This window comes from Ictalurus furcatus, chromosome 1 (genome assembly GCF_023375685.1).
Source record: "Ictalurus furcatus strain D&B chromosome 1, Billie_1.0, whole genome shotgun sequence".
In the NCBI taxonomy this organism is placed as follows: Eukaryota; Metazoa; Chordata; class Actinopteri; order Siluriformes; family Ictaluridae; genus Ictalurus; species Ictalurus furcatus.
Window position 1 is genome coordinate 13,973,014 of NC_071255.1, and position 23,307 is coordinate 13,996,320.

Here is a 23,307-nt window from a genome sequence, read left to right on the forward strand (position 1 = left end):
ACAAAAAATTTTTTAACTTAAGTGCACAAACATAAAAAAAAAAAAAATAATAAAATAAAACAGTAATTATTATTCAAGGCAAAGATCTCTATGGAAAGAATAGACACAAGGTGACTCTCATTCCACCACTTGTTTGTAATGCTCGGGGGTCGTCAGTGACATTGTCCCTTCTGGTGGTCACATGCTCTGGAATATGCTGCCTTTGTCAGGCCGTATGCCCTGTTTTGCTTTTCTGGCACTTTCATACAATGACGTCCTTATACACTGTTATGTTAGCACTCCTACTCTGACTGCAAATTCAGGTCTGTGGTCATGTCCCTGTAACAGAAACACATGGCAAAGACACTACAATCTTCACACAGGACTTGGATATAAAGCAGGAACAAGCGAGAGCACTTCCGTATTCAAAAGGTGACTTGTGTTGGCTTCAGGGACTGATCCTTGGCTTTTTATGCTCGAGGTAAATTAGTATAGATATGTTAGATCTGGAAACTGTATTATTTATTTATTTGGTAAAGTTGTACATTAAGGTGTGCTTAACTAATATTATTTACTGCAATGGTTAACATTAACAAATATTAAACTGAGCATTATAACCTGTATGTAATGTTACAAAGTAACAAAGCAAGATAATACATGTATTCAGTGACATTTGTTTAAATGTTACACTTAATACACCTCCATCGAATAACATTTATAATATGTACATTTGTAATATTCAATGTATTCAATGAAAACAAAAAGTGCACATAAATTAGCAAAAAATAAATTACAGAATGTTACTAAAATTTGATAACATACTAAACTCTGGTCTCTAAGTTTAAATATTGGTTATGTACTTTGTCAGTTAACAACTGCAAACATGTTCATTAAGGTGTTGCCATTGTGGCAATGTTACTCATTGACTTGTGTAGATTTTTTAGAAAGAAAAAACAAATTAATATGGTACTTTAGTAGTTTTAATATAGTGTTGCTTGTGGTGTATTAACGCTGAAGATAATGGTTTGTAACGTCAGTAAAGGGAACCTCTAAAGTAGTACCAATTAATTTGAAGTATTTTTGCTGTTTGATTGGCTGATTTACTGCGAACCAGAGAAATTCAGAACGTTGTGAATAAAATTGTCATGGGAAGTTTAAACATATTGAATTAAATTATAAACTGATATATCAGAACAGTTATATACTGTAGTCTTATACTTCACCACTTATACTTATACTATTTATACTAAGTCAAAAGTCTCCATATATATATATATATATATATATATATATATATATATATATATATATATATATATATATATATATATATGTCTAAATGTAATCTATTCTATCTAAAATGTAAATTCTATTCTATTCTATCTATTGTATTATATATTACAGATTGTATATTACAGATTTACCTCAGTGTGGTGGTGTAATGATAGACAATGAGAACAATGACATCAAAGTGGCACAAAAAAAGAAGAAAAAGGGTAAATCAGGTGAGAAACTTCAACCAGTCCAACAAAAGAACACAGTAGCATTCATCAAGCATCTCTGTTACTCAGAGTTTCATGTGGGTTTCCTGTGTTACATGGGTTTCCTCTCGGTTCTCCAGTTTCTTCTCACCACTCAAAACAAAACAAAAACATGTCGGTAGGCAGGTTGAATACTCTAAATTGTCCCTAGGTGTGAGTGTTTGTGTATATGGTGCTCTGCTGTCGCATCTGGGGTGTATTCCTGCACTGCATCCAATCTTTACTGTGATAGGATCCAGATCCACAGTGACCCTACTGAATATTAATGGAATGAATACTGAGTTGGCAGACTTAAATTGTTAAAACTCCCAGGACCCACAGGCGAGTCCAGACTTGCATTCCTCTTGTAATGACATGCTTTTATTAATGACATACCAGCTATGTTCATGAATAAAATTATTTTAGATGAATAATTGAATAACCTAAGACTTTTAAGATGTTTTAAGATGTAACAAAAACCCCAAACTTCCCTGTCTCTCAGGATCAGCGCTCAGCCACCTCACAGGCCCCAAGTTCCTCATATATGTCAGTGGAGCATTGTCAATGTGGGTAAGAAGCCATGTTAAAATATAAATGTTCAGTGTTTATTGTCTGCTGTATTTGTCATTATTCTCTGCTGCATTTGTCATTATTTTGTGTCTCTCTGCTTCCATGCCAGGGTGATCGTATGTGGCACTTTGCCATCTCTGTCTTTCTGATTGAGCTGTACGGACATAACTTATTGTTAACTGCCATCTTTGGGCTGGTGCTGGCTGGTTCTGTGCTTTTATTAGGTGCTCTAATTGGAGACTGGGTGGACCGTAACCCAAGAAACAAAGGTAGTATATTTGTTGGATTTGTTGTTCTGTGTCATTATAACTTGCACTTGAAAAAGTCTTTTAGTCATCAAGCTGATGTACAGTGCCTTGCATAAGTTACATAATTAGCTGAGCAGAGGCTACCTGTGTGCAATTAAAGTTTCACATGATCACAATATAAATATACCTATTGCTTAAATGCCCCTGAGTTTATTAGAGAACATATCATACCTAAACAATAAGCATCATAATGACAAAGGAGCTATCAAACCAAGGGATAAAGTGCTGGAAAAAAGCATCAATCAGTATTGGGTTATAAAAACATATATAAAACTTTGAAAATCTCACAGTGCACTATTAAATCCATTATTTTAAAAAAACATATATGGAATAACTACAGGAGGCAATCCACCAACAATCAGTCACAAGGTAAGGAGGACATTAGTCAAATAGGCAACCAAGGACAAGGGTAACTCTGAAGGAGCTGGATACATCCATAGCTCAAACGTGTCCATAGCCCAGAGACTCGAAGAAGCTGGGCTTCTTCGAGTGGTGAGATGAAAGCCAATTTTGGATAAAAATAGATGCTCTGATGACACCAAAATAGTTTTGGTCTTGGCACAAAGTATTACATAACCCAACAATGCTCATCACCCTGAGAACACAAACCTCACAGTGAAGCATGTTATTGGTAGCATCATGTTGTGGGGATGTACTTCCTCAGCAGGCCTTGTAAAACTGGCCAAATTTGAGGCAAGATGGATGAAGCCAAATACATGGCAATCTGAGAAGAAAACCTGTTCCTGTCTGCAATATACTTGAGACTTCCAACAAGACAACAACCCCATGCATGCTGCCAAAGCTAAACTGGAGTTGTTCAAAACCAAGAACCTGACTGTGGTAGAATTGCCCAGTCAAATCCTAGACCTCAATTGGTGGTAAGACAATGGTGCTGGTGCAGTTCACCAGTAGTCTCCAGCCAGTCTGATAGAGCTTGAGCCATTTGCCAAGATGAATGTGCAAAAATATCAGGATATAGATGTGCAAAGCTGATAAAAACATATCACAGAATACTTGCAGCTATAACTGCAGCCAAAGGTTATTTTACCAAGTATTGATTTCAAGGGGTGAATACTTATGCAACCAAGCAAATTTTTTTTTTGCTGTTTTCTTTAATTAACATTTGTTTGACATTTGCTTGTGTTTCATTTAAATGTTAGGGGTTACAAAACATTTGATGTACTGTTCTTGTTTTTAAGCACTGAACTAATCCTCTATGTTCTTCACTGCAGTGGCTCATGCATCCTTGTTCATTCAAAACATCTCACTGACAGCATGTAGTATCTTGCTTATGCTGGTATTCTCATACAAAAAGTGGATTGAGCAAATCTGGAATGGTTGGTTAACTGTGAGTAACTGCTATGGTTTCTTCACATATTTATACATGCTCCATGTGTTAATACTGGTGTATTTTATTTTGCTATCAGTACTGTTAATAAGAATTGCAGTTGCCCTAATGTAGTATGTGTTGTAACATGTTGAATCACATGACTCACACAAGGTGGTTTGTTATACGGTGGTGATCATCCTGGCAGATGTGGCGAACCTCGCCAGCACAGCCCTCAACATTGCCATACAGAGAGACTGGATAGTGGTCATAACTGGCTACAACCGTGGCCACCTAGCTGGTAAGATCCTAATCCACATGCATTCAAAATGTTCATGATGGAAACATATACACGTTATAACAACCTAATATGCTGTGCGTGCATCATTCCAATAACATTTTTGGGTGACATCTGTATCATCAGTATTAGCTGTTTTTTGGCCACATACAAAGAAAATTGCTCTAATGCTGCTGTAGGGATGAACGCCACCATGCGACGCATTGACCAAGTGACCAACATTTTGGCTCCGCTGGCTGTGGGTCAGGTCATGACCCTGGCCTCAAATGTGGTGGGTTGTGGCTTCATCCTGGGCTGGAATCTGGTCTCCTTGATTGTGGAGTTTGTCTTCCTCTCTAGAGTGTATCGCATTGTACCAGCACTTTCAGTCAAACTGCCCATGGTAGAGGAACAATGCTATCTGGAGAAGAGGGGGGAAAGGAAGAGTTCAAAAGGTAATGGGTATGATCTAATATGCTAAAATAACAAGACTTTGAAGTCACACTACACTTAATAAGACATGTTTTTCACTGTATGTGAACATGTACTGTATATACTGTATCTTTATGTATAGCAAAGTAGCAAAATGTCTCGTTAAGAATCAGCCAAATGATTAAATACTATGACATAAGTGGCTTTCTTTAAGGTGGTTGAAAATCCAGATCAGGTGAGAATCCGTAGCACTGATTTCAATAAGGTCATCTTAACTATATTTATTTACGGTTAAAAAAAAAAAAAGCTATTATTTTACTTCAATGTAGATATCTACTTAGGCACTAAGTTGTGAGCTTACAGTATATTGTCAATGTCTTTTGACTTATTCCTAACTTTAGATAAGGTACTTACATTATTAAATAATACCATTACATAATTTGTTAATTTTTACTCTGTGAATGGAAATAGATCCTGAAGCCATATTGACTGATAGCTTGTTGGCTAGCTGGCTTCCCTTTCCTTCTTCCTTTTCATCTTTATCTGATGAGCTTCCAATGATGCTGCTGCTAGCTCTACTGTATAGTAGTACCAGTTTCAGTATGTTTTCCTGTTGTGCTCTTGGAACCCAACTCATCCAAACAAATTAGTGGATTATACTAATTGTTGTATAATCATTATTTTATGGCTTGTATAATATATTATGAAGGGAACTGATACATTAGCATCATAGTCGCTAGTCAAACTAAGTTAAAATGCTTATATAGAGTGGGTCCTGTGGCCATGTTCTCTATAATATACATTAGACAGACTGCAAAGTAACTTAAGTCAAAGGTATTCTTAGAATTAGACAAACCTACAGGGTGAAGAATGGAAAAGGGGTGAAGAGTTTGTGAAATCACAGCATTTGCATAAGAGTAGTAAATATTTTTCTTCTTCATCATGCAGGTGAGAGTTCATTAAGGCAGACAGCGTCCTTCACTGAGGACAACGAAGGTCTGCATTTGAGAGAGAGTACTAGCCTGCCACCATGTCTGCAACGCCTGCGCAGGCTCCTTAGCACCTGCAGAGAGGGCTGGAGAGCTTATTACCGGCAGCCTGTGTTCCTGGCAGGTCTGGGCCTGGCCTTCCTCTACACCACTGTGCTGGGCTTTGACTGCATCACCACAGGTTATGCATATACACAAGGTATCAGTGGTTCCCTTCTCAGCTTGCTGATGGGTGTCTCAGCCATGGCTGGCCTGCTGGGTACAGTTCTGTTCATCAATCTCCGCAAAGCCTATGGCCTGATCAAAACAGGCTTGATCTCCAGCTGCCTGCATCTGTTCTGTCTGCTATTGTGTGTGTGCTCTGTGTTTGCCCCCGGCAGCCCTATGGATCTCAGCATCTTAAAAGAGTCCAATGCCTCAGACATGGGAGGGATGAATGGAGGAGGACACAGCAGACATGGATACCTGCTGCAGTGGGGCAACAACCAGCCTTTGCTGCCTGACCGCTCCTCAATACACTGGACCAACAATACAGTGCTGTTTGAAAATGCACCAACAGCGCCAGCACCTGAGTCTTATGTGTCCATCTCTCTGCTGTTCCTAGGAGTCATCACAGCTCGAATTGGTGAGAAGACTGAATGTTTAGAGCATCCATTTTAAGCTCAAACCTTGAACACTTTGCATTTACAGTTGGTGTTAATTAGTGTTGATATAGTTAAGAACTGAGATGAGATACAGTGGATATAGAAAGTCCACACAATAGAAAGTCTTGTTGAATTGCAGGTTTTTGTGATGTAGAAAAAAAGAAACCAAAACAAATCATGTCAGATATTTTTTCCACCTTTAATGTGATATAGCAACCAAGAAAATTCAAGTGAAAAATAAATAGAAACATTTTAGGAAAAGGAAAAGAAAAAAAAACCCTGTTTTAACTTAGTTGCACAGGGTTGCACACCCTTTTATGATGGGGCATCTGACTGTGCTCAGAATGAACCACAATCACATTCAAACTCATGTTCAAAAAGAAATATTATACACCTGTCATCAGTGAAGTAATTCTGATTAACCCCAAATACATAAACCAGCTGTTTCTGTAGGATTGTCTTGACATCTTCTTGATTTCATCTGACTGAAGCCATGGTCCTCAAAGAGATTACAAAGCATGTACAGAATCTCACTGTAGATCAGTATCAGAAGAGGGGTACAATTTTTTTTTTCCCAAAACATTAGATGTACCATGGAACACAGTGAAGACCATCATCAACACGTGGAGATAATAGGGTACCACAGTGACATCACCAGAAACAGGAGGTCGCTTCAAAATTGACAGATGAACAAGACGAAAACCAGAGAGGTTTCCAAGAGACATACGGCAACATTAAAGGAGATGCAGGAATATTTGGAAAGAACTGGTCACTTCCTGCATATGACAACAATCTCTCGTATTCTTCACGTGTGGGCTTTGGGGTAGGATGGATAGACAGGAGCCCTTTCATATGAAAATGAAAACATACAAGTCCACCTAACTTTTGCCGAACCATGTGACAAAATGTGTTAGTCTGATGAGACCAAGGTAGAATTTTTGGGGCATAATTCTAAAAGATATGTTTAGTTTAAAAAAACAAACAAAGTAAAACCCCCACAGCTTGTCACCCAAAGGACACCATACCCATGGTGAAGCATGGTGGTGGCAGCATCAGCTTCAGCTGGGACTGAGGCCCTAGTCAAGATAAAGTGAATCAGGGATAACTCAAAATATCACTCTATTCTGGCACACAATATGCTGGCCTGTGTTAAACACCTTTCAGCACAATAATGACACAAAGCACAATCCAAGTGAATGAAGGAATGGTTTCAGAAGAAGAAGAGCAACATTATGGAATGGCCCAGTCAGAGCCCAGACCTAATTCAACTCAGTTGAGTTAAATTTTTATTAATAAAGAATTTTTAACAAAGGACATTTTCGCAAATTTAAATTTATACCTAATGAGCAAGCCTGAGGCTAGGGTGGCAAGGAAAAAACACCCTGAGGCAACATGAGGAAGAGGAACCAGACTCGAAAGGGAACCCATCCTCATCCACTGACAACGGATAATGAGAATATAAATCATTCCTCTTTTATATTCTAGCATCAGATAGTGCTAATTGTACTTGAGTATGAGCATCATTACAGTTTTAACTTTAAGTCTATGATTTCAAACTGAACTCATCAACTTTTCAATGACTGAAACTCGTTGTCAAAATCCTATCTAACCTGTGGAATGGCTTGAAAAGGCATGTGCACAGGAGATCCACTGTAATTTGATAGCTCTGTGGAATTTTTTAATAAAATGGCCAAATCATGATGTGCTAAGTTGGGAGACTCTTACTCAAAAACACTGAGTGAAATTCATAACTGAATGCATGTGGTCTCTGATGTTCACAACTCTATCTCTTGCTCTTCTATTTATAGGCCTGTGGTCATTTGACCTGACAGTAACTCAGCTTCTGCAGGAAACCATCTGTGAGTCTGAGCGTGGCATTGTAAATGGAGTCCAGAGCTCAATAAACTACATGATGGATCTGCTACACTTCCTCATGGTGATCTCTGCACCACAGCCACAACACTTTGGTATTCTCGTCATCATCTCTGTGTTTTTCATTACTGCAGGCCACATCATGTACTTCTTGTATACCCGGAAGGCCAAGAGGAAACAGTGCCTCGATACATAAATCACACCTCTGTATGACACAAAGGTGCAGACACCTAAATTGATGTGTGTCTCGCATGCTGCAGTGAATACTGAACTACTACAGCTGTCTCAATGACAATTCATTTCACAGTTCCATATCCAGCTGCCTGTCTGTGTGCCATTTATAGGTGTTTAGCCACAGCACCCCAGCTAGGGTGACTCAGAACAGGAAACAGTACCACCTCGTGGATGTTGATGGAAGCACCTGTAACTTTGTGAAGTTTTCTGGGAGCTGCTGTGTTCTCAAATGGTCCAGGGTGTTCTCCGGTTTAAAGTACCATACACAAACATATATAATATCAGGACGAATGGCTGGATTCTAAAGGAATAATGAATTCTCAGTGGATAAATAGGATGTGATCCTTAATGGATTTGTGTTTGGTGTTAAATATCACCGGCCACAAAATTGTAAAGCTGCACTGTACATACATGTCATGTGATGTTGACGCAGATCTTGAACTTTTCTACCATTTCTTTCTATCACTTGTGTTTTATTCTTGTAAAACAGCTTTGTATGCCTCTGTGAAAAAGCAGGGTTTATCCAACAGTCCACTCGTCTCACTTCAAGTGATGTGTTTCTTTGATGTTCTAGTTGAAAAAGACTGAACCTTACCTCAGCTCACAACTCTTATGTTTAGGACACATACATTTCAGAGTTTGTGCAGTTATTTGTGTTACATTCATTTATACAGTATAAACCCCATGTATATAGAGATACAGTATATTGTATAAGAATACATTATTAACCCTTGTTAAGAATGGTATTACTATGGACTTTTTACTTAACGTTACTAAAGTTTACTCATTTAGTGATGTATTGGCACATAGTGTAGTAAATCTTACCAGTGTCTTTAAAAATATTATTAATAAGTGTTATTGATGAGGAGAAACTCTATTACAGAGTTTTTTTAACCTTTGGATATCTTCATAAGGTGGCGTATAACACCTGGATAACATCTGCCAACAATATCATGAGGAAAACCATTTCCCTGAAAAGTGCTGCCCTTACGCCACTGAGCTATAAGGTGTTTTATGCTGAAAATATTGCCCCACGTTACAAAGTCTCAGCTCCTGGATTACTGGTTTTCATCTAAGCCATGTCTGCAGTAAAATCATCCATTCTAAACAGCTTTAGAGCAATTCAGACTAAGTTTCTTGTGGTGTTTATGGGTTGTTACCAGGTTTGGATGTTTATTTCTTGGGCCAGATTCCACTGTGAGCCAGGATTCAAATATGTCAGCTGAGCATGTGTGTCGGCACTGGAATAACTACACAGTTTACGCAAGGGATATCAGAGTTAGATGATCAATGCCTTGGCTGTAGCCACAAATTTTATACTCACCACTGTTTTCCTAGGTAGGGAAAATCCAATTCCAAATGCAGAAGAGCGAGCATTTGTATGGAGGGAATACCCACACCAAAATGAAAAGCTGAAAATTAGCAAGAACCCCAGCTAAGAACATCAGATTCAGCAGTTAACACTGAAACAGCCTTCAACTCTAGAGCCTCTACACATTCTACAGTACAATGCATAAAATTGGGCTTATTCACTGCTTACATGACACATGTAGCTCTGACAATAGACACAAGCTTCTAAACAGATATCTCCATATCTCTATATAAATGAGGTAATCCAACATGCTAGCAAATGATAAGATAAAAGTGGATGGTTGTTGTACGACACTTGTATTTGTTCTGAATTCCGCATGTGTGACATTGTTGGAATAGCTTGTATGCGTATACATGTGTACGAGAGACTACATGGCCATTATAGCAGTTAGAAAAGTTGGAATACACAGCAAATTCCCCAGTGTTGATTTAACACCCAGAGTGCTGAATTAACCCCCTTCAGTGTTTATATCGTCCAATTGGACGATATAAACACTACACTCTGGGTGTTAATTCAACACTGGGGATTTTACTATGTAGAACTAATTATAATTTAATCTTATCCAAAACCTAGAGTAGCTAGGCAGCATTTTAATCATAAGAGAATAAAAATTACAGTTCAGTTACGCAGACATTCAGATGGGTCCCAGTATCCAGTAACTGCTTTATTGCCACTTGAATGAGGTTGAACACATGTTAAACGAAAAACAAACAAACAACAAACAACAAACAAACAAACACCTATTAGACATTACCTCTGTTAGTCTGTCCAAGGCAGGCTTTGCCAAGTATTAATTGTGTGGTTGCCAATAAGTTAAAATAAAACTCTGTCTCTGTATAAAGCTATCCCCATGTCTCATTTCAAAATATCATTGGATATGTTACCTAAAAATGCCTAACGTTTTATGCAAAAATTTAATTTTGCCATAGGATGTCACTGAACCAGTTTCATGTTTGAAATTGCACATATAAAACCATTTATAGCCTGATGCTGGAAGCAGTATGCACAGATGTCTATTGTTCGGGAAGAAATATCTATAGCAAACCTTACTCTAATGAAGGACCTATTTAGACATTTAAAGGCATTTAAATGCCTTTAAACCACCCTAAATAATTTGATTTAGGCCTGAAATTTGGTGACATTTCCTAAAGTGACCTCAAATTAACAAAAAAGTTACTGCTGAGTTACCTAGTAATGAGTTACCACTCATTTTCAGACAGGAGCTCCACATTTTTTGTAGATAGGTTCTGTTCTGGGTGAATTTTGCCAGCATGTATTAAATGAATTAATTTTTGCATGAGGCTGGTTAGGATAAAGGTCAAGGTATGTCTTGACACACATATTTCTAAGTACTGTAGACTCATATAAACTACTGAGCAGTTATGGGAGAATCTTTTAAAAGTGAAACACTAAAATGATGCCTTGGCATATAGCTATGTAGTTTGGATGGGAAGAATTATTTTCAGGGCCTATTATGCTGTACTTTATACAAACTTTATATTAATTGTTGTGGGAAGAGAAGGAGATGCAATGTCTGTCCAGCAATAAAGACTTCAAAACAAACATAACATCATACTTTCAAGTTGCTGCCATATTTGCAAATATTTTTGCAAGCATGATATTTGCTGATGAATGAATGAATCATTAACTCTAACTTCACTCCTTCTCTACTGAACTAGAGAGTGAAATTAGTGTTAATGGTTCATTCGTTTATTCAATCATTCAATCATTCATCCATGTTCTCTGGACAGTGACAAGAGGAAACTGGATAAAACCCACATGCACACAGGGAGAACATGTAAAAATCCAGAAAATATAGTAAACCCAAACTCAGAATCAAACACTGGACCCTGGAGCTACGGTGCAGTAACATTACCCACTACACCACCATGGTTATAGAGATTTGCTCATTCAGCCACAAGAGCATTAGTGAGGTCAGGCACTGATGTCAGATAAGAAGGACTGGGCCACAGTCAGTGTCCAATTCATCCCAGTGGTGTTCAGTGGGGTTGAGTTTAGACCACTCAAGTTCTTCCACTCCAACCTTGGCAAAACATATCTTCATGGAGCTCGCTTTGTGCACAGCAGCATTGTCATGCTGTACCAGGTTTGGGCCTCGTAGATCCAGTGAAGAGAAATTGCAATGCAACAGCATACAAAGGCATTCTATACAATTGTGTGCTTCCAATATTGTAACAACAGTTTGGTGAAGAACCACATAAGTGATGTGTGAAGTTCAGGTGACCACATGGCCATATAGTTTTTTTTGGGGTTTTTTTTTTGTCTTTTTCTTTTAATTTTCAAATTCAAATTCAGAAATATTTATGGCATGCTTCCCAATGACTAAAATGCATTACAATCATTATTTGTGTTATTTTCTGTTATGCAGGCCTGTGTACAACAACAACAAAAGAAAATAAATCTTTTTTTTTTTGATGAGTGACTTCAGAAACATTTTTAGCATCATACACCAATTAACAGCTGAGCTTTAAAGGTGTTCCTTGATCAGAAAAAAAAAACTGGAGTAAGAACAAAATTTGGCATAGGGACCAATCTCAAAAATGCCCAGATCCATAGTGACAATATGAACAGTAAGCGAGTGTTAAAACGCTGTGAAACCATGACAAACAGTTTTTTTTTTAAATTAGTAATTCAAATGTCTAATACAATACAATGAGCCACTACATTAAAATTAAATCGCAGTAGTACTTAAAGTAAAAACATAAAAAGGTCATTAAAACAGAAAAAAAACCCAAAACAATGAAGAACAATAGGGGCACATAAACAATACATTAAATTCTTTATAAACATTGAAAGTTTTTTTTTTTAAATAAAAAATGACTTTTGAGTACTTAGAGCAGTATATAGTTTATTCAAAAATAATAAACATAGGTGCTCTATTACAACACGAGACAAACGGTGCAATAAGCTTAGGGGCCTAAAATAAGTCACGTGACTTTACCTTTGACGCCAGAGCCACGCCTGTATTTACTTACTCACCGGTTAATCCCGCCCACTCCTCTAGACATATGAGGATTACACATATCGCTGTACCACCAAACAAGGAAAATAAGCTATACACTGTATTTGTAGCCTATAAATCGAGCTTATTTAAATTGATTGTGCTTCCCGTTGAGACAAAATGAATGTATTCGCTTAGAACCGAGAACCATAGTGGCGGTTTAACTGAATTGAGCCAGATTGTTATGATATGAATGGATGAAGACGTTACCGCCTAGGTGTTACTGGAGTATATGTGAATATGGCGATGCTAGAGAAAAGTCCGCTATCGGTCAAGAGTGACCTTGTATACCTGCGCTGGAGTGAAGTGGTGAAAGAACAACAAGCTAGGCTGAGTCCAAGCAGAGAGGACGCACCTGTGCTGAACAAATACACATCGCTGTTTAGAAAGAAAAGCTCGGAGCTGGTAAGTGTGCTCTAAAACCTATTTATCTAAGCCTTACAGCACTGTATGTAAACAACTCCGCTATAAAAAGTACTAAAGTTCCTCTACCTGTCTCGCAAATGTCGAATGAATGACAGAAGGAGTGCCCGAGTTCATGCAGTCATATTCTCCTGAGACTCACTATTTTATCAAACTACTTCATGTTTGACTACATATGAGCATATCAGCCGCTGCTAAACATAGTTCGCCTCTTATTAAAAGTTACAAAAGTAAGCAGCAACAACAACTGCAAGATTAACCCTAAGGACAAAATCCACCCTGAAACACATTAAATGTGTGCCGCCCTGACGTCACCGGGGGACATTGCTAGTATAGTAGTGATGGGAAGTTCGGATCATTTTGCTGACTCGGCTCTTTGAATCTTGTTCAGCATAATGAACGAATCTTTTTTCGAGTCATTTCGTTTATTTCAGCAGAATATTATCAAAATGTTACATGTTAAATTCCCCAACACATCTGGTACTTAATAGACTATAAACTATAGGCTAATGCAGCCAAGACCGAATTATGAGAAACAGAAATGATTAATTAATTGCTTAGCATTAGGTCTCCAGACTATGCAGTCTGTTAGTTCACCTCATCTCCTGATCCGAGTCGTTTTTTTATCACGTCTGTTCCCCGGAAACAGAAATGATTATTTCACATCTCGAGTCTTCGGGTTCGAGTCGTTTGTTCATCACGTTTCCGGTATTGCATGGTGCATTGCTTATTCGGCGGTAACCGGAAGAACGAACGACTCGAACCCGAAGACTTGAGAGGTGAACTAATCATTTCTGTTTTCTGTGCAGAACATATGGGGATGTTGCAGTGCATGCGTGGTAAAATATTAACTAATCACTCTCTGAGACGGCTCGTTGTTCCCGAGTCATATTAAAGATTCGTTCAAAATGAACGAATCGTTCATGAACAACACATCATTATAGTATAGGTGCAAAAGAGTTTAACAAGAGAGAAAATTTTTAGCTCTGTAACTGTTTTGTTTTTAGCTCCTAATGGCAAAAGAGCAAGAGCTTCTCTCACTCACCATTTTCCTGCAACGTTCAACATCATACTGTATTAATGAGAAATCCAGTGTCGAATTAGTGGAAACCGCAAACACTAGACTCAAAGCTCCAGAATGCAATGCAGATGTACACTGTATGGAAAAAAAGCTTGTGGACACCTGACCGTCACACCCACATGTGGTTGTCGCTCATCCCATTCGGTCCCTTCTCTGCTGTTATTATAACCTCCACTCATCTTGGAAGGCTTTCCAATAAATTTTGGAGTGTGGCTGTGAGGATGTGCACTCATGCATCCACAGGAGCATTAATGACGTCAGGCACTGATTGGGCGAGGAGGTCTGGGGTGCAGTCGGCGTTCCAACTCAATCCAAAAGTGTTCAGTGCGATTAAGGTCAGGGGTTTATGCAGGTCATTCGAGATCTTCCACACCAGCCTTGTCAAACCATGTCTTCATGGACCTTGTTTTGGGGACCCTTAGTTCCAGTGAAGGAAGCTTACACACACACATATGGGTGTGATGGTCAGGTGTTGACATACTTTTGGCTGTATAGTGTTTAACACAGTTGTACTGAGTTATGATGATGCTGACTGCCAGTATTAGCTTGAAAAAATTTAAGCTTTATAACTTTGTTTGACCAGCATACACATGGGAAGGTGAGAGAGCTGGAGAAAAAGGATTAATGTGCTGCTCTCTTTAGGTAGTGATGATGAAAGGGTTAAATTATGAAATTCAGCTCAAAATGTCATTGCAAAATAAAGTTGGCAAGATTAAGTTTGTTGGGTAGATTTTTCCTTTAATGGATTGCTCTAAAAGCATTCTTCAAGGCAAACTCAGTTCTCTACTTTCCATAAGCCCTTAGACGACTATTAATTGGATATCAGGCCTACAGTAAAATAAGGCTAATTCACTAATACCTTGATAAAACACCCATCTGTTGCAGTGTTCCCCATGTCTGGTGTTTGTCTTACACATCTTAATACTTTCCTGCTCCAGCTCACCTCTGCCAACTCCATTACTAATCAATAATCCTTGTATGAGGTTAAAATGTGAGTGTTAAACGCAGGATAAGTACTAAACCGTGCAGGGTAAAGTGCTATATTAACACCTACAGGTAAGTTATCGTTATGAGTACTATAATGATTTGGTAGTTCATTATGAACTAAGTATAATTTACCAAGTGTTAAATGTCACCTGGAGAAGTGCTAGCTAAGTAGTCATTAGTAATGATTTATGATCATTACTAATGATTTATGATTTACATGCTTACATGATTTATGAACTCCTTAACGCTAAGAAACTAAGAAAAGGACACAGTAACACTTCATTAATTTTCTAACAAATGTGGTAATATTTGTAAAATATATCTCTGAATATATGTTGAAGCACAACACATACACAGATTGAGTCATGTCTTTGTGATGGTGACTTGTGATTAATCAGAACTAATGCTGGCAGATTTACTCCTGCAGAAAAGAATGACGCTAGGTAAGAAGTCTGTTAGAGTTTTATTTGTCCTATACCACCACATACAAAATATCAGATAGCGCTCAGAATGCAGAGTGGTGAATATGGGGTGTATTGACCTCTGCCTCCTCTGAGCAGGCTTTTTTTTCCGTTTATTATAATAATAAAGGATAAAAAATATTTATATTGTAGTTACTAAAATGTTGGAGTAGGCTACTTTACATCAACTAGTAGTTCCTCAATAGGTAGATAAGACAACATTTCAGAAGCTGATGTGATTAGTAAGTAATCCTTACTTAATCTGTAATTATTGCTTAATACATAAATGAAATACCAAACCATTACATTATTATTGCGTATCACATTTGAAAATAAACTATAAATGGCCTACAGCTGAAGGGAAACCTGCTTCGTGTGATTTCTAAGGCAATGACGTTGCCATTATATAGTGTGAAGTTCATTAATCCAATATTGTATTAAGAATATGAGCACCATGTACATTGAGAGGTGACACACTGAAAGAAAACAGTGAATGAATAAGAATGAATTGCATGAGAGACGTAGAGCAGTTAGCAAACTCCTGGATCATTATCTTAAGTCACATATTTTTCAACTACAATGACTTATTCCAGTGAAACTAATATTAAAGGTATGCAGTTACAAGAGTGAGGAATGTGGAACGTCTGACCCGGCTGACAAGATTTAGGAGTTTAGGGGTTAAGTCTACTTATTTTGTCTATGAAGTATTAATCTTTGTTGGTTAATGTGACATGCAGTAAAACTTTTTTGTTGTTGTTGTTTTTTTTATTTGTTTTTTTTTTGCTGTAATTCATACTTTGTCACATTAGTGAATGGGGTAGATAGTTAGGCTAAGCTGGCTGTGTTTATGAATAAACTACTGTATAAAGCTGAGTTTTAAGATAAGGCACAGCAGACAGTGTATATTGTTCAAGGAGACAGAGAGCCCTTGTTTATAGGGCTTTTAACCTCTGTTTCTCCTTGACAGATTGCATCGGAGGAGCAGCCACCTGAAACCGTCAGCTGTCTCGTCTCGGACACCAGGCACAAGGTAAAACAAGCATTTCTGTACACTGTCATTGTTTTTGGTCCTCGTGTGACTTGAAAATCTGGTTGGCTTTCTTGGGAATGTCCAAATGCACGTCAGCAAGTTTGGACTCGTCTTTGTTGTGTGTATCGTGTTAATCAGCAGTGTGTTTTTTTTTTTTGTTGTTGTTGTTTTTTTGATGAGTTGTGAATATCTCAGAATGAAGATGATTATCTCACATACGCTTAACGTCAGAGGAACTAGTCTTAGTATTTGCATGTGTATATGGGGTTGTGGTGTCAGTTTTTTTCCTTCCAGTTCCTTTGCTGTCCACACAGACAACAGCTAAAAATCACATCTTTACAGAACGTGACACGTGTTGTCTTTTGCTCGGCACGTATTTTCAGTGTGAATGTTCTGTCTCTGTGTTGTAGGTTTGTGTCCAAAATGTGACTTGTGCTGGCCGTGCACTCAGAAATGCTTTTTTATCTGATGGACAAGTAAACTGGAAAGCCCATGTGAAACTAGCCAGAATCATCAAGTAAGTTTAGACAAGGCTTAAATCTTAATCAGAATGCTTTTAATTACTAAAATGTATTCCAACTGATTATTCAATTTAATATATGATAATTCAACTATTTATAATACCTTATAATAAAGTTGCCTTACATACTTTTTATAATTGCTTTAAACCTTAAATTATAAGACTTGTAAATCTAAAACCATAATGACCCCATATTGAAAGTAATATATCGTATAGGTTTGTGTTGGCGGTTTTATGATTATTCTTTGACCTCTGACACACAGGTTTAAGTTACCATGTGGTGTCTCTTTGATTTGTAACCCTCTTGTTATCCTACAGAAGGAGTTTTATAGGACAGGAGCTGGTGCAGTGGCTGACGGAGCAGTGTGTGTTTGTTGAAAACAGAAATGCAGCTGTTAGAGTCTGGAATGTTTTGCTCAAGCTGGGCATCCTTCTTTCAGGTATATGAAGGAGACTTACTCCATGTGGTCTAATTATTAAAAATAAATAAATAAATCAAGGCAGTGGTAGATGGGTTCAAATGACATCTTAGTGGAACTGGAAGATGTACCAGGTAGGTGGCTAGCTATCCAAGCCTGCTAATGTAAATGCCTAATTAGTGAGTAATGGCATAGTTCATTGTTAAGACAATTCGTTATGGCTATTAGCTGAAATGAACTTCACAAGTTAAAGTTAATTATACTTGTCCACAGGAATGTCGGAATGTTAAAAGTGTTGGTGTTGGGTGAATTCAGATTATATGAGACACATTAAAATGGCCTGTTTACTTCCTTGTCTTGACAAAACATGATATTGGTAGAATATTACAGAGGGCTTCAGAAGAAAATATGATGTCATGGGTTATTAAGAGATATTTCCCCTCAGATGGGTCACCAAAGGTAAATAATCAAAAATGTAATACCTAAACTCAGTGAACAGTTCTACCTAACCACTTCCTCGGTGGACATGTGCATGCTTTGACCCAATCATACACATTGAACGTAACTTGGAATGAAAATATTTATAATAGTAATTTTACATAACAGTAAGTTACAAAGCAGATGGTAATGTCAGTTTTTAACCATTGTGGTGAATCTTTTTAAATGAGAGTCGATTGCATACCCTTCACATGTAGAGTTCAATCATACAAGATTTGAATGCCTTTTATAAATATTTTTAATGATATACTTATGAATTCTTATAATATATGACATTTTATATATAATAAATATTTAAAATTCTCTGAACATAACTTTAGATGTCTTGGGCACACACATTAACACTGAGTAACACTGTGTTCCAGTGGAAAGGCAGGCAGTGTTTGAAGACTCTGAAATGTTGTACCAGTTCTCCTTTGAGGAGTGTGAAGCCCAAAGCTGTGAATTTAGAAATCAGAGCCAGTGGCAAAATGCAGTGAATCTTCTCTTACGCGTGGCACCTCATAATCAGCTCCATGTGGCCACCCCTAAACCGTGAGTACTATCTGCTTGATATATTACCATATTTTATATCAATTACATTATCTTTGGTGTAGAGGATTAGGAATAGCCCCAGCATATACGGTCCCTTCTGAAACTATTGGAACGGCTAGGCCAAATCTTTTTTTATTTTTTTTGCGTACTGCTGTAGACTGGACATTTGGGTTTGAGATCAAAAAAAGTGAATGAGATGATGGATCAAAATTTCAGATTTCATTTCCTGATATTTATAGATCTAGTATAGGAACAGATAGTCTTAAAGTAAATTAAACTAAATAACATTTAATATTTTGTTGCATATCTCTTGCTTGCAATAACCGTGTCAATATGGCGACCCATAAGTTGTGTTCTTCTTTTGTGAGGCTTTTCCAGGCTTGTACCACAGCTTCTGTAAGTTATTGTGTGTTTCAGGGGGTTTCTCCCTTCAGTCTCCTCTTCAGGAGGTGAAATGCTGCTCAACTGGGTAAAGATATGGTGATTGACTTGGCCAGTCTAAAACCTTCAACTTTTTTCCTCTGATGATGTCGTTTGTTGTTTTGGGTCATTGTCTTGCTGCATGACGAAGTTAGTCCCAATTGAATTGGATATATTTTTCTGTAAATTGGAAGACAGATTGTTTCTGTAGACTGCTGTTATCATTTATGACATCATCAAAAAAGATTAGCGAACCCGTACCAGAAGCAGCCATGCAAACCCAAGCCATAACACTATCTCCACCATGCTTGACTGATGAGCTCATATGTTTTGGATCATGAGCATGGAATTCCATCACTCTTGTAGAGGTTCATCTTGGTTTGTAGGCTTGGAAGTAGGTGAGTACGTATTGTAGTTTTGGAGACTTTCTGACCCCAAGACACAACTAATTTCTGCAATTCTGCAGCTGTGATCCTTGGAGATTTTTTGGCCACGCGAACCATATTCTTCACAGTGTGTTGAGACAATATAGACACATACTCTTCCAAGTTGATTAATTACATTTCCAGTGGACTGGAACTTCTTAATTACTGACCTGATGGTGGAAATGGGCATTTTCAATGCTTGTGCTATTTTCTTATAGCCACTTCCCATTTTGTGAAGCTCAACAACCTTTTGCCGCACATAACAGCTATATTTATTGGTCTTACCCATTGTTATGAATGACTAAGGGAATTTGGCCTATGTGTTACCTTATATTTATACCTCTGTGAAACAGGAAGTCATGGTTGAACAATTTCCTGTTCCTAGTCACCCAGGTGTACTAAAAAAAAGTAAAATATCAATGGGAATATACTACAAATATATTTTTCTCATATGAATTCAGAGGGGTGCCAGTAATTGTTGCACACCTATATTTAACAAATTTATTTTTGGATAAACCTGTGTTGTGTTTGCAGTTGTTTGATATCCTTGAGAGCAGAGTCATTTTGTAAATTTTTTTAACGATAGATCAAAAGGTTAAACAATAAAGACAATTTTTCACAGCCTTCTTTGCTCATATTTACCAAGGGTGCCAATATTAGTGGAGAGCACTGTATGTACCAGGAAATAAAAGCTGCAATCCTAAACTCTCGTTTCATATCCATGATCTCATTCATGAAATCATGATCTCAAATGCAAATGTCTTTGGTGTATAGCACAAACAAATGAATTGGCCTTACCATTTCAGTAGTTTCAGAGGTAGTTGTGTTTCTGCTCCTTGGGTTGTGTTGGGAAAGTATTCTTACTGCGTAAGTCTTGGGGAAGCATGCTTACTGACCCATTTAACTTCATATAGGTATTATTGCTTAGAGGTCAATATGAGAACTATAACAAGTGTTGCCCTCTAGGGCAGGAATCAGTGGCTTCTAAGATCTTGTTTTATAGCAGGTAATCAGTTAAATTCAATCTAAAAAAATTCCTCAAACAAAGGCAGAGTGTAAGCACAGACAGTTTGTCTATGATGTACAGTACCATTTCTATTGTAAGATAAATGGGGAATTTTGGAGTGGATAATATCCATATATCAGACTGTGTGCAAAAATGTGTCTCCCTTATCCAGTGCTCAAATTTCTTGGTCTAGTGTCAGGAATTTCATGTGGTTTTTGAGATGTAGTTGGGCTGGCAATTTTGCCACAACCTTGCAACCCTGGTTAATATTAGCCCTTCGGGAAATACACTATCAAACACGGTAAGTCGAAGGTACGTCTAAAGCCACTTACAACGAGCTGCTAGACTGTGTATGTTGGATGACTGTATGTTGTCTACTCTCAACTGCCTGTTCCATTGTTTATATTGTTAACAGTCAAGTGTAATTGTCTCTTGAATTAATTTGTTTGAGGCTGTATCATTATTAATGTTGTCCTGCGCCACCAAAACGTATGGTCATGAACTGCTGCTGCTGCTTCTTCTTATGTCTGATGTCATTTGCGGCACAGGATGATTGTATTATTTAACACATGATCGTATTAACACCGGAGGTGTCTGGTTAATGGTGCTTCACATCAGTGCCACTGTGTAACGTCTGTGTTTCTGTGAATACAGCTACTGGTTATCAACATTTATGAACATTAGGCGCTTTCCCAAAATTATAAGAGCACAGTAATCAGTAACACTTTTATACCTGGAAATTGGGACTCAGATGATCAGTTACAGCACTCACCAGCAGGTGTCTATAAGTGCATGCAGTCTCGTCTGACTGGTATGCTTTTTATTCCTTTTCTCTATTTCTCTTATACTCTTTCAGTTTGCATGCAGGCTGTTCACATGAAGATTTCCTGTTGTTAAATACTTACTGGTATAAATTAAAGCCCTTTGTGTGGATGTACAGTTTATTACTGGCAGCAGCACATTTTGAATACATCTCTTTTAGACTGAGAGTTTATAGGCATTAACCTAAGACTGAGCCAACAGTGTCTCACCAGTTGTGTTTCTGTTCCTAAACTCAGGACTTCACTCATAAAGTCTTCTAGCTGAGCTATTAAAAAGACTTGAATGAAGCACGGGTTAATTGTTATACAGACAGGAAGAACAGGAGAATAGACCTAAATTAATGTTTTAAGCACATGCTGCGTCTCTCTTTCTGTCTAGACCACATCCACTTTCGGGTTAAATCCAAATACAGATAAATCTAGAAATATTTAGATCACCAGATACAGATAATGGCATTGCGGTAAATGCCTAATGTGAAAATTAAGATAAGTAAATGTTTGCCTTTGCTTTACTGTCACTCTAGTCAGTGGTCAGCAACCCTGTTCCTGGAGATCTACCTTCCAGAAGACTTTAGATCCTACCATAACTGTGCCCACTTGACCATCGAATCATTGCTTTAAGAAGTTCTTGATCAGCTAAAACAGCTGTGTTAGATTTTGGTTGGTGATGAAAGCTGCAGGAAAGTAGATCTGAAGGAAGAGGGTTGGTGACCACTGCTCTAGGATTAATGCTATTATATGATGGTGTATGCTTAAACACTGAACAGTGAGGTGTCTTGTTAAATTATTGTGTGTATGTCTGTTTTTGCAGGTCTGAGGGAGAGCATAAGAGAAGTTCTCCTGCTTGTAGTCCAATAGATGTTGTCCAGATGAGAGCTCTGGAGCACCTCACATCAAAGGTGAGGAAAACCACAACTCCTGGAATGGTTGGTCTTTTTAAACCTAATGTGGAAACAGCACCGTCTTTCAGATGAGACGTTACACCAGGGTCCTGATGCTCTGTGGCCATTAAAAATCCCAGAACATTTATCGTATAAGAGTAGGGCTATAACCCCGGTGTCCTGGCAAATTTCCCCCATTGGCCCTTATCTATCATGGCCCCCTAATAATCTCCATCTCTGAATTGGCTACATCACTCTCTCCTCTCCACTAATAGCTGGTGTGTGCTGGGCGTTCTGGCGCACTATGGCTATGACCATAAGCATTGTTCATACATTAATGGATTATCATTATTATACTCTAGGACTAAAATTAGTTATATGCAATTTATTACAATATGTAGAGGTGCATCTCAAAAAATTAGAGTATCGTGGAAAAGTTAATCCCCCCCCCCCCCCCCGTAATTTAATTCAAAAAATGGAACTTTAATATATTCTAGATTCATTACACAAAGTGAACTATTTCAAGCCTTTTTTGTTTTAATCTTGATGATTACAGCTTACAGCTCATGGAAATCAAAAATCCAGTGTCTCAAAATATTAGAATAATGGATTTATAATACAGAAATGTCATCCTTCTGAAAAGTACATGAATTTATGCACTCAATAATTATATGTTCCTTCTTGAACGAGTACGTAATGAAACTCGCGTGTACTTGGTCCATCTTGACATCTGAGAGTCAGAGTGTTCAGTGCACTGATTGTACATTACCAAGGCAATGCTGAGCCCACTTTGCGTCCGTCCAACCATTAAGCTAATGCTGCAGAATTGCTTCTCGAGGTGGGGTTGTATACTGATAATTGTCTTGGCAACAGACATAAAAACATCGCTTGTCCACGTTTGTGCATCCAAAGTATAATGGAGTAGAATATTTATTTAATTATTCATAAATGTATAAAGATGAGTTCAATTATGTAATTATATTGATATAATTGAATTAGTGAGACTGGCATGTCTACGTGCTGTGTGTAAGAGACTATTATACATCGATATACAGTAAATCTGTGCTGTGATAAATAATATGAAGTATAAATGTAAAGGGTAAAAGTAAAAAATAATTAAATGGGAAAAATAAAATAATGTTGCAATAACTATTTAAAAATAATAACATGATTAAATGCTAAGTTATAAAGCAGGGTGTTACAGTTTTTTTTGTTTGTTTTTTTTTAAAAACTGATAATAGAAGGATTATTCGAA

The 23,307-nt window shown here is 37.6% G+C and overlaps 2 protein-coding genes across 4 annotated transcripts in view; both read left to right on the top strand.

The window, feature by feature from the left end:
• The first annotated feature begins 1,420 nt into the window (after positions 1-1,420).
• On the top strand, positions 1,421-8,206 carry si:ch211-254p10.2 (solute carrier family 40 member 1). The gene is made up of 8 exons (XM_053641719.1): positions 1,421-1,484; positions 2,002-2,069; positions 2,179-2,338; positions 3,610-3,725; positions 3,879-4,005; positions 4,182-4,436; positions 5,362-6,027; positions 7,855-8,206. Exons 1-8 carry the CDS (start codon positions 1,421-1,423, stop codon positions 8,112-8,114), a joined length of 1,716 nt encoding a protein of 571 aa, XP_053497694.1. The 3' UTR covers positions 8,115-8,206.
• Positions 8,207-12,338: 4,132 nt separating this feature from the next.
• Positions 12,339-23,307, top strand: part of rapgef5b (Rap guanine nucleotide exchange factor (GEF) 5b) — a 48,515-nt gene continuing 37,546 nt past the window's right edge. For 2 of the 3 annotated variants that reach the window (XM_053627589.1, XM_053627598.1), the window contains exons 1-6: positions 12,339-12,951; positions 16,466-16,528; positions 16,939-17,045; positions 17,367-17,488; positions 18,331-18,499; positions 21,983-22,070. In XM_053627589.1, the coding sequence (XP_053483564.1) occupies positions 12,787-12,951; positions 16,466-16,528; positions 16,939-17,045; positions 17,367-17,488; positions 18,331-18,499; positions 21,983-22,070 (714 nt within the window). In that variant the 5' untranslated portion in view covers positions 12,339-12,786. The remainder of the gene's footprint in view (positions 12,952-16,465; positions 16,529-16,938; positions 17,046-17,366; positions 17,489-18,330; positions 18,500-21,982; positions 22,071-23,307) is intronic. The other variant, XM_053627607.1, reaches the window with a different exon arrangement.